Here is an 11,657-nt window from a genome sequence, read left to right as displayed (position 1 = left end):
GGGAGCTGGAGGAGGGAGAGACTGAGGAAGAGAGGGAGGCCCTGCGAGGTACCGGCGCGATGGAGGCGACGGAGGAGGAGCAGTGGAGACAGCTGGCAGGTGAAATCATCGAGTTGAGCGACGACGAGAACTTCATAGAGGAAGGAGATGAGGAGGACGATGACGACGAACTTGTGTGTGTGGAGAATGGAGACGTAGTGAATGCGGGCAGCCAGGTAATGCTTCTCTTTGTCTGATTTTTAAATGAGACGCGTGCGAGTCCAGACACCAGAAATAATGTCCTTTGCTCCTCCAGGTGACAGGACTCGTGGTGTCGTGTAAAGCCTGCTCGGCGCTGCTGCCAGCAGAACCAGAGGCCATCAGAAGACACAGCGAGACCCACCTGACGGAGCTGGGGCTCTGCAGGGTTTGCGGGGCCTCGTTTCCAGATCGCGCCACCGGTCTCTCCCACTGCCTCTCTCACGTCGGCGTGCAGCTCTTCACCTGCGACATGTGTGACCTGCAGTTCTGCAGCCAAAACAAACTGTTGCGCCACCACCGGCAGACGGCCTCCACTTACACAATACCACAGGAGGCGCTGACGAACAGCGGCCAGGGCGCCGAGCTGCACTGCGCCGTGTGCACCAAAACCCTCAGCAAGGACTTCCAGGTCAGTAGATATTTAAATACTGTTTTTGATTATTCTCAGTCACTTTGATACATTGGTCTGTACGCGGGAATAAAGAGAATGACTGAAAGGATCTTTTGTTTTATTCACATATCAAAGCAAAAAAAAAAAAAAAATTACCAAAAATGTATCAATACGATATTCATATTTAATATTAGAGGGGTGTACACACAGGAAGAGACTGGGAGGTGTAACTTTGAGTCAGCGATCAGTCAGAGGGACTGACACAGTTGGTTTACATGTGACCCGAAACAGAATTTCCCAATTTTCAAATGAGTACTGAAAGTAAGAAAAACAAAATCACTCAACTTTGGTTCCTGCCACCTAAGATGAAGCAGCAACATTGATATTTTCAACAAGAAGGGCTAGCTCCGTCCACACACCAGCAACATTTCTACGTTGTTAGGTTCATGTGAGGAAAATTGATCCCAGGACACACACACACACACACGCACACACACACACACAGTGGGTACTTTCCAGGTGCCTCCATTGAAATTCAGCAGCCTACAGGAGTGTGTACGTTTCTGCCACAGATGAAACATTTCTTTCCTGGTCTCAGGTGGCATGCTGAAATATATAACATTACAGTATACTGCACTATACTACTATAATTGTTGCTTAAAGTATGACTATTTAATGCTCATATTTTAATATTCGGTTTACATTTAGTAGTTTTCGGGGACTTTATTAATGATTTTCAGTCCTTCTTGGTCCTATTTTTAATTACTTTATGTTGGTATCAGCACATGAGAGCAGCATATCATTAATTATGGGCAGCAGATGTATATAATTTGCCTACTAATGATTAGATTAGAGTTGTCATTTTTCTCTTTGCCAAAGTGTAACACACCGTTGGAAACGTCCTCTTTAACCAAACTCCTTCAGTTCCACTTGCAAACTAACAAGCTAATGAATACAACAAACTGTCAGCATTAGACTTTAAAATGTACCTTATGGGGTGGTTTTGAACGTCTAAATGTCCTGCAAACCCTTGAACGCACCACCAAGGAATAGTTGAGGCTGTTGATGATTGTTTATGCCTGAAAAATGTGTCTGTGAGCTGGTTTAAATGCTGCAGTGAAATGAATGAGATCATTCAGTCAAAAAATATGCCAGAAGGTAATTCTTTAACCCACATTTAAGAAAACGTTTCTGGCATTCAGACGATTCTCTGTTAACAATACAAGAACAAGGTGAAACGTCTTTTCTCTTGTGAACATTAAAAGAGCTGAGCTCAGTCTGCATCGGCGCGTGGAAACAGTTGGTGTTTGTACAACAAACCTTGTGACAGCAATGTGGGCAGAAAATTAGAATATGGAGTCACTCTTTTACCAACTGCTGCACCTGCTGCCTTCATGAGGCTCTCCCTTGTGTGTCGTGTTTCTCTCCTCCTTCAGACTGTCAGAGACCACCTGCTGAGCCACGTGTGCGCCCAGAGCCTGAGCTGCGGAGTGTGTCACCTCCCCCAGCTCTCCTCCTGCTCCCTGCTGTGGCACGCCCTCGCCCACCTCTCTCTGCCCGTCTTCACCTGCCCGCACTGCGCCCGCTGCTTCGTGGAGCGCCCCCTGCTGGACAGGCACATGAGCGTGCACGCCGAGGAGGCGGCGGCTAAGGAGAGGGAGCGGTCGGCGCTGCGGGCGTACAGAGTCGGGGCAGATGGAGCGGCGGGGGGAGTGGCGGGGGGAGCGGAGGAGCTGCATTGCTTCCTGTGCCCGCAGACGTTCCGCTCGTCCTCCGCCTTCCAGTACCACCTCAGCCTGCACACCTCCGACTCCCTGGGGGGCGGGGGAGGCGCGGGGGGCCAGGGCTGCCTGGGCAAACGCAAAGCCGATCAGTCTCTGGAGTGCCCCCCGTCTTCCTGCTCCTCGTCCTCTCCGCGGGACGGCCTCATTAAAATGAGCAGCATGGGTTTGGGTCTGGGAGTGGGCTTCAGCGTCCCAGAGAGGTTTTTCCAAGGACCGACACACAGCTTGTCCTCCGGGGTCCTGACCAACGGGGGCTCTGGGCAGGAGGGGGGAGCCGGAGCGGCAGGGGTTCGTGGGAAGTGGTACCGGTGCCGCTACTGCGGCAAACGGTTCGCCCACTCGGGGGAGTTCACCTATCACCTCCGGATCCACACGGGGGAGAAGCCCTACCAGTGCAAAGTCTGCCTGCGCTTCTTCAGAGGCCGCTCCACCATGATCTGCCACCTGAAGACGCACGCCGGCGCCCTCATGTACCGCTGCACCGTCTGCGGCCTTTACTTCTCCACTCTGAAGCTGGTGTCGTCGCACATGGAGCTCCACAAGGACCACCTGCCGCCCGACTTCAACATCGAGCAGACCTTCATGTACAACGACCACTCTAAAGAGCCGCTGCCCACTGTGGACGCCTGACGCCTCGTATCTGGATGGTTGCCGTGGACCACGGAGCCTGTTCAGGCCTTGATTTTAACCACCGCCCTGAGTGATCTGATCACAAATATCCAGCTTTAACCGACACGGTGATATCGTAGAAACTGTGGGATGTAATGAATTGTGAAGCACATACATTAAGTTATTATTTCAGATCTCTGTACTATCCTTTAGAAAACAGCACAAAGCTCAGATTCTAACATAAACCCTTTAAGCTTCCATACACACAGTAATGTCCTTACTGCTCCGTTTGTAGCAGTGAAAGAAAAATCACTTTTATTTATAACAGCAGCTGTGTGTGTTTCTTTCACCCCCAATAGATAGTCAAATTTAATGTGTCCTATTGTGTGTTGACACTAAAGGAATGCGACCAAATGTGATCCGAGATCAGATCACTCACATGCGTCCTCAGTTCTTCCTGGGTGTGTCGGCACCTGTTCTTCATGCTGGTCAGCTGTGATCAGATCACTCAGGACACATGTTAACACCAGGTCAGATTAGAGCTGCAACTAAAGATTATTTTCATTGTTGATTACGTTTTTGATTAATTGTTTACTGAGTAAATTAAAAAAAAAAAAATGTCCAAAGTGACATATTTCAATAGCTTCCAAAACACAAAAATCTTCCCTGTACCAAGTTAGAAAACACAAAAATGACCCAAATTTTGAAAGTTGAAACCAGAGAATATTTGGCATTTTTTTGGTTTATAAATTTATTTCAATTTATCGTTGAAATAATCAAAAATGTTTCTGAGTTCAGAGGATGCCTGATTAAACATTCATTATCGACAATAGTTTAGAAGAATTGTTTAGTCTGTAAACGTTGGACATTCTTTAAAAGATGTCATTACACATTTTAGAAGCTTTAATCCAAAAAGAAATTTGATTTATCAATTTATTTCAAGATTCAGATCTAGATTAGACGTGGCCTTTTAGATTGTAGTGGACATAATCAGATGTCATTCACTGTCTGTTTGAACTAAGGTGAGAAGAAGCCACTTGGTGGCAGTGTGTCCCGTTCAGTGAAGGAGTCGTCGCTACCTGTGTTATCTACTCTGAACTTATGTTTATATATATCAGGATTTTCAGGTTTTTAAAGTCACTAATTGAAAATGACACTGTTGTTACAGTAGCACCTCATTGTAGCATACAGATTATTTTCCTACATTTGCAGTCACTGTTTCCACACTTCGGTTGTCTTATGTGTCTTAATTTTCACTCCACATGTGGGAATGTGTTTTATCTGTTGTTGAACTGTAAATTGATCGTAGTCGCGCTACATTCCCGCGTTCAGAGCTCCGTTTTGTACAAGCGCGGCATTCAAGCGGCCATCGTCACATTTCTGTGTGATACTCGTGTCTTACCTCATATTTATGACAGCAGTGCAACTATTTATTATGTTTATGCCTTTTTAAATCTCATCTGTTTCTAAAGCTGCCTATGAATGTTTTTTTAAAGGTTGTTTTTTTGAGGGAGGTGACTCGAGGAAGACTGTTATCACCCCTGACGTATTTTTTTAATCTGTCGGATGGCCTTTTCCAGCGACCTGCTCCACAAAGTCCATCCATCATCAGAATATCAGTGATGAACTTGCAGAAACCTGCTTCCAGGACCTCGTCACCTTTGCCCTGTCAAAGCCCTGGGCTCTTCCTGCTATTGTGTCATCTGCACCCTTTCCCCATTTTTCTGTCTTCTTATTATTTAAACGTTTCCAGAAGTGGAAGTAGACTAAATAAAGATCAGCAGTAACTGCGAGAGGGGAGAAGTGCAAAACAAGTGTCTGATGAAATAAACACGAAGTTTCCAAACTTTCGCCCTGCTCTGAAGTCGTGACAACAAAGCACAACATTCAACCTTTCCACACAAACAGTGTTTGAGGGAGTTTTATTACATTGTAACAGAACATATCAGCATCCAGAAACTGATAAATAAGTATATAGTGCTGTGAGCTAAGCTTTATCTGGCGGTTATAGTGTCACATTTCCTAGATGTTTACATGGATATGAGGTTTGCTCCTGTCTGATACTGCAGCACGTCTGTTTACACACATTTCTGGTGTAGCATCATTCTTCCTCTGTGCCATGAGATTCTAGATAGGGATTCCTGTGGGGAACATTTCCTGTCCTCCTCTGCTTAAAACTGTGATCAGATACATGGGAACAAAACAGGAAGTGGGATATGAGAGGAAGGTGTCTGGTTAGCCCCGTCAGTGCCTCTGGTGCTCTGAAGCACCGAAGCTGGATTCAGTCCTGTGGCTTTGAAGCTGCTTTGAGCCCCCTTCCTTATGATCCGACGTCAGACTGGCTGGTGCTGGCGTTGCTGAACCTGCGCTGCTTCCCCGCCTCTGCCTCGCCTCCGTTGGGGGTGTTGCGCTTGGCCCCTGCTCCCGCCTGGTCCGCGGTGACCTCTCTGGGTATGTAGTTCACCACTGTGTTGATCAGGTTGCTCCGAAAGCTCTTGCTGAGGAAGTTGTAGAGGAAGGGGTTGGCGACGCAGTGGAACAGGGACAGGCTCTGCACCACGCTGAAAGAGAAGTAGAGCACCTCCACGGTGTTGCAGTTGAACACAAAGGGGTCCATGTCGTCTATGATCATCAGGAACATGATCAGGTGGTAGGGCAGCCAGCACATGACAAACACCAGGGAGTACACGTGCACCAGCCACACGTCCCGCCGGCCCTGCACGTCCGGCGCCGTTTGCACCGCGCGGGCGATCAGCACGTTGCAGGTGATGATGACGGCCGCGGGGCCGAGAAACTGGAAGAGCAGGCAGAGGATGGCCACGCTGACGAACCATTCGGTGTAGTTGTGCTCGGGCAGCATGTAGCAGCCGGGCTCGTCCCACTCCAGGAGATCCACGTGGACGTTCTCTATCAGAGCCAGAAACAGGGAGAGCATCCACAGGCCCCCGCAGAGCACCCAGCGCTGGCGGCCCGCCACGGGGAACAAGGCCGGGGACGATGGCCTGGTCAGGGACAGGTAGCGCTCCAGGGTCATGCCGGCCAGGAAGAAGGAGCTGCTGTAGAAGTTGACCATATAGATGAGGTTGGTGACCTTGCAGAGGAAGCGGCCCCACAGCCAGACCTTGTCTATGGTCACCTCCATCATGAAGAAGGGCAGGATCACGATCACCATCAGGTCCGACAGGCTCACGTTGATGATACAGAATAAAACCCCGTTGGCCGAGTGGCGGCGGCGCCAGTTGACCCAGACGACCAGAACGTTCTCCAGCAGGCCCACGAAGAAGATGAAAAGGAAGAGCAGGAAGAGGGCGATGCGCCGGTAGTCTGCGTCGAGCTTGATGGTGCACTCGTAGACGAACCACGGCGTGCCATTGAAGATGTCAAATGAGTGGTTGAACCCGTGAGTGCTCATGGTCTGGAGTGGAAAGCAAAGGAAAAGTGTTTCATATCTGGACAGAGCTTAGATTTACTTTTGGGTTAATCTGATTATGTTTGCAGGCCTTGCATAACAGAGGCAGCACAGGAGGAGGAGGAGGAGGAGGAGGAGGAGGAGGAGGAAGGTTTCTGCACTGAAAGTTACTCAAATGCTTTTTGGTTGGACACTAAAACCACAGCAGGTTATTGGAAAGCCTTTTCACAGCCTACAGCGAGCAATCTGAGGTGGATTCATGAATTTGTTTCATATATTTTCATGACTGATTAACATCTAGCTTTGATGACGCTGTTACATTGAGTACTCCAATGTTTTGTTTTAAAAAATGTTAAAGCTGATGCTGTAGAACTACACATGCTGTTTTTTGTCGAAATCTGGCATTTTAATTGACAAAAGTGCAAAAGTAAATAAATAATAATAACGTAACACTGAAAATTGTACAAATGTTAACAAAAAATATCCTCATAAGCATAAGCAGTACATCAGAAAGAAAGGCAGAGGTAATGTGGCATAGAGACAAGATGATTATCTGTAACGTGAGGTAAGTTCAAGTTTTTCTAACTGCACTACATCCAAAACTGGTCAAGTTGTTGTCATAACCTGAGAACGTTCATCAGATTTCTACGTAGCTGCACTTGGAGCCGAGTTCAAATTTTGAAAGTATTTTCTTTTCTTTATTTTTTCCACACGTGCAGCGGTACCCCAACGGCTGTAAGACTGATGCACAAATGTGATTTATGGAGGAGGAGTTATCATTTACAGTCCATGATCAAGGTAAACAGCTTTTAACATCTTCAGATAGATAGATAGATAGATAGATTATTTTATTCATCCCTGAAGGGAAATTAGGTGATACATAGTACTACTACTACTACCACTGGCCTCGCTCAGTCATACCTGGTTGTGGTGGTGAGTGTAGAGGAGCTGAAGAGGGCAGGTCCCTCCTGAATTTTCGGTCTGAAGCCTGCAGACAGGAGACGACTCCTTCCAGCTCTGATGCTCAGGACTATCTGAACAATCAAGCAGCCTGGAGATCCTACCCTCCCACTTCCCATCAACAGAAAGACACACACCGATCTAATGGGACATTCTCAGTGAGCAGAGGGGAGTGGAGAAGAAGCCCAGGGACACCCACAAAGCTAAAGGGAATGTGTATGAAATGCAAATTCAATTTCTAATGTATCCAGAGGGATGTTCCTGTAGGGTTCCTAGATACACACACATTCCTAGAACAACCTAAGTTCTTACAAACAAGCAATCCTTATAAAAAATAATAGAAAATGAAATGGCAATTAATTATTTGACTTATTTTGGTGTCACTGTAAGTAACCATCTCTTCTCTGGGTTTCTCCATTAATTTTTATTTATTTACAAACCCAACAATCATCCGATGTATAAAATACAGCAGATTGTGAAGTTGTGAAAAAAAAAAAACATAATCTGTTTAAAATTATACCCCTACAAACATCAACAGGAGTGAAACGCTACCATTTTTAATACTTCATGTACATTTTACTATATGGTATCAGTACTTTTACTGAAATAAATCAGTGTATTTCCTCGACCTATTCGCTGTCACATTGTTTTTCCTTATCAGTGACTATAATAGTATCTTTTTACCTGTCTGTTTGAACTATGGGGAAAGTTTCAAGTATTCATTTCCACAAACTTCACATTTGGCAGCAAGATGCTGCGAGTGTTTCTGTGACGTAGATTCATTTGGAACCAGATGTTCCACACGAGATATATTAATATATCTAATATTAAACCAGAGTATACTTTAGGCAGGATTCATGGGAATCATGTACCTACACTGGTTCCCTGTTAATTTGGGGTTCTGCTTTACTTGAAACAAACATGCATTTAGTTCTACCTGTGCTACCAAGAGCTGTTGTGACATTACCAACCGTATGCTGGTAGGAATGGTAGGAATGGTGGAGAAACAATAAAAACAAGGCCCAGGAGGCCCGAGAACAATGCTAGGAAGCGACCCCTCTCCTCCTCCTGCAAAGCATAGCAGGGGGTGGGAAGCCTGGGCCACATCAACAATACAGAGGAAAGGGCTCTTCCTTATTCCTGAAAGCGAGCAGATTGGCTTCACCTGAACTGGTGCTAGTGGAAAGAGAAGATAAGTGGCTGGTTTTACATAAGGCACAAGTGGGTTCAGATTGGACTTGAGGGACGCTGGATTTAAAGGCGGCGAGTGACATCTGTGAAGCGCTCTGATGAAATGACGTCGCTCACAAACCTTGAGTTGCTCCTGGAGAGGGAACTCAGGTGCATCCTCGCTTCGTGGGCAGCAGAGATTAATGCAGAGGTCAGGATGAGACAGCATGGAGAGAACACAGAACGTTTGTGTTGGCCGTGACTCACACAGATTAATGGGATCTGATCCCTGGACCTGGTGTTCCCCCTGCCTCTCCGGGCCGTCAGCAGTTTGTTGCTCACTGACCTCTTCAACTACTCCCTCCTTCTTGCCTTGCTGCCCATCCTGTCTGAATCCTATTGTGCAAGTGTCCTCAGTTTTCTAGTTGTACGTGTAGGAGCCAGTCAGCAGAATCGCTCCCTACTGAGGAAACAGGAAGGAAGGAGTCAGCAAATTAGTCCCCCTCTGATAAAACAGGAAGGAACCAGTCAGCAAAAACACGTTTTCTGGAAAGAGTGAGACAAAAAGCACCAAAAGCACTGGACTCACCAGGTTATATCAGGCCCTGTTTACACTTGACCACAAGTAACTCTCAGTGTTCACTCCTGGTACTACCACATGGCACCTCCACTCACATCTCGAGGGACCGCGTGTGATCTGATCACATTTGCTGTTGAATGCATACATTGTTCTGGGAGCAGTAATATATTGAAACAGGTACCACTTTGAAACATGAACAGTGCTGTTTGTTGTGTGTGCACATGGCTACAACATGAGAAAATAATGGCTCTCTTTTCTCATAATGCAGGTAAAAAAAACTTATTCGTTAACTTATTGTTTATTAGCGTAGCTGCATGGACATATTATATTGGTTATATGCTCTAATGACTAGCCCTAACACATCTCTGACGTTTTCTTCGTGTGAATGATGCAAATCGTACACAGAAGACATCACCTGAGTAAGTGGTCCGTCAATGACACGAATGTGGTCACAAACGGCCCAGACCACCTAAAAATGTGTCCTCAGTTCTCTCCTGTAGTTTTGGGATCTGATCAGTCTGGACCTATGTCAGTTACAGGTCTTACCAAAGCCTGAGAGCAGCTCTAGTGACAACACCTACAGTTGACCTGATGTTTTGACCTGCAAAATTCCACTTACAGTCCCCTCCAAAAGTATTGGAACAGCAAGGCCAATTCCTTTGTTTTTGTTGTTCACTGAAGACATTTGGGTTTAAGATCAAAAGATGAGTGTGAGACAGAATGTCAGCTTTTATTTCCTGGTATTTACATCTAGATGTACTTAGGATACTTTATACTTTATCACCGTTTGTACTACATAACAGCATTTTTAGGTGATCAAAAGTAATGGAACAAATAATCTTAAAGTAAATAACATTTAATATTTGGTGGCATAACCCTTGCTTGCAATGACTGCCTTTCACTTCCACTTGTGATGAAGTCCTTTGTTTTGTTGGCAGTGTGCTTTGGGTCATTGTCCTACTGGATGATAAAAATTCCTCCCGGTTAGTTTGGATGCATTTCTCCATGAATTGGCAGACGAAACGTTTCTGTACACTTTGGAATTCATTCTGCTGTCACCATCATCAGTTACATCGTCAATAAATATTAATGGGCCTGTTCTGGAAGCGGCCATGAACGCCCAAGCCATGACATTACCTCCTCCATGCTTCACAGACGAGCTCGTATGCTTTGGATCATAAGCAGTTCCTTTCTTTCTCTCCACACTTTAGCCTTTCCATCACTTTAGTGGAGATTAATCTTGGTCTCATCAGTCAATAAGGTCGTGTTCCAGGACGTTTGTGGCTCATCTCTGTACTTCTTTGCAAATTTCAATCTGGCTTTCAGATTCCTACTACTGATGAGTGGTTTACATCTTTTGGTATGGCCTCTATATTTCTGCTCTCAGAGTCTTGTTTGGACAGTGGATTGTGATACCTTCACCCCTGCAATGTGGAGGGCGTTGGTGATGTCCCTTACTGATGTTTTGGGGTTTTTCTTCACAGCTCTCGCAATATTTCTGTCATCAACTACTGTTGTTTTCCTTGGCCGACCTGTTCGACATCTGTTGCTCAGTACACCAGTAGTTTCTTTCTTATTCAGGGCATTCCTGTGCCCAATGTTTGTCCAATGGCTCTGATTGATTTTCCTTCTTTTTTTCAGATGAAAATGGCTTGCTTTTCTCCCACAGACAGCTCTCTTCATGTTGGTTAATCCTCTTTAACAAGAAATTCATACTTTATAGGTTTCAACCCAGGCCAAAAAGTACACTAGTCATGCAGAACTATTTAGTGTTTGAACAATCAACCTTAAAGGCAACACTTGGTCAACAAGAAACACCTGTCAGTCACATGTTCACTTGAAAAATGGGTGGATTCAAACAGAGGGTGGTATGTCCCTGACATTCTGAACTCGTTGCACACTCATCTTTGGATCTTAAACCCAAATGTCTTCAGTGAACAACAAAGACAAGGGGATTTGCCTTGCTGTTCCAATACTTTTGGAGGGGTCTGTATGTACTGATCTACTAGATTGCGATCTACTACCTGTGTGGACTATGGAAGAAGACTCAGCTCTTTAGGCTCGTCAAACTACTCAAAGATATTTTTACTAGTTCATCCATCGCTTTACTTTGGACATACCTTCTGTAGAGAAGACATTGAAAGATGAGCCCCAAAAATGTTCAGGTTCAACAATGATGCTCTTTCTCAAACAAAGGTGAAGGTTCTTTTTAAGGTTATTTAAGGATAACCAAGGAAAAACAACTCTTTTGGTTTTCTGCCCACCAGCAGCCTCACAGATATAAATCCTTCTTAGTTTCCAATGCTTCATCTTGCATCAGTGGACATCTGACAATCACTCGAAGCTCTCTAGACGTGTCAACGGCAAATCTTGTTTAGCCTAAAGCCATTTGCAGTCGATCCATTATTAAATACCTTTTTTTTATAGTTTGGCACCGATTCCCCCTCAGCGTTCTACCTACACATCTACACACAGCAGTATATAGAACTGAATGCTTGATACACGCCAAATGTT

At 45.4% G+C, this 11,657-nt stretch overlaps 2 protein-coding genes across 2 annotated transcripts in view; one reads left to right on the top strand and one right to left on the bottom strand.

Moving 5' to 3' along the window:
- The window catches only part of LOC125004194 (zinc finger and BTB domain-containing protein 39), a 7,227-nt gene extending 2,353 nt beyond the window's left edge, over positions 1–4,874 (top strand). Inside the window, exons 2-4 of the mRNA XM_047578629.1 lie at positions 1–215; positions 296–649; positions 2,068–4,874. The exon at positions 1–215 is cut by the window's left edge and continues 1,100 nt beyond it. Coding sequence (XP_047434585.1) covers positions 1–215; positions 296–649; positions 2,068–3,045 — 1,547 coding nt within the window. The 3' untranslated portion in view covers positions 3,046–4,874. The remainder of the gene's footprint in view (positions 216–295; positions 650–2,067) is intronic.
- A 56-nt stretch (positions 4,875–4,930) lies between these two features.
- On the bottom strand, positions 4,931–7,522 carry gpr182 (G protein-coupled receptor 182). The gene is made up of 2 exons (XM_047578653.1): positions 7,355–7,522; positions 4,931–6,439 (listed from the first exon to the last, which is right to left on the bottom strand). The coding sequence occupies exon 2, from the start codon at positions 6,434–6,436 to the stop codon at positions 5,345–5,347; it is 1,092 nt and encodes a 363-aa protein (XP_047434609.1). The 5' UTR covers positions 6,437–6,439; positions 7,355–7,522; the 3' UTR covers positions 4,931–5,344.
- Between the last annotated feature and the right edge of the window lie 4,135 nt (positions 7,523–11,657).

This window comes from Mugil cephalus, chromosome 1 (genome assembly GCF_022458985.1).
Source record: "Mugil cephalus isolate CIBA_MC_2020 chromosome 1, CIBA_Mcephalus_1.1, whole genome shotgun sequence".
Lineage (NCBI taxonomy): Eukaryota > Metazoa > Chordata > Actinopteri > Mugiliformes > Mugilidae > Mugil > Mugil cephalus.
Note: the sequence above shows the minus strand (reverse complement) of the source record. Positions and strands in the feature narration are given on the sequence as shown.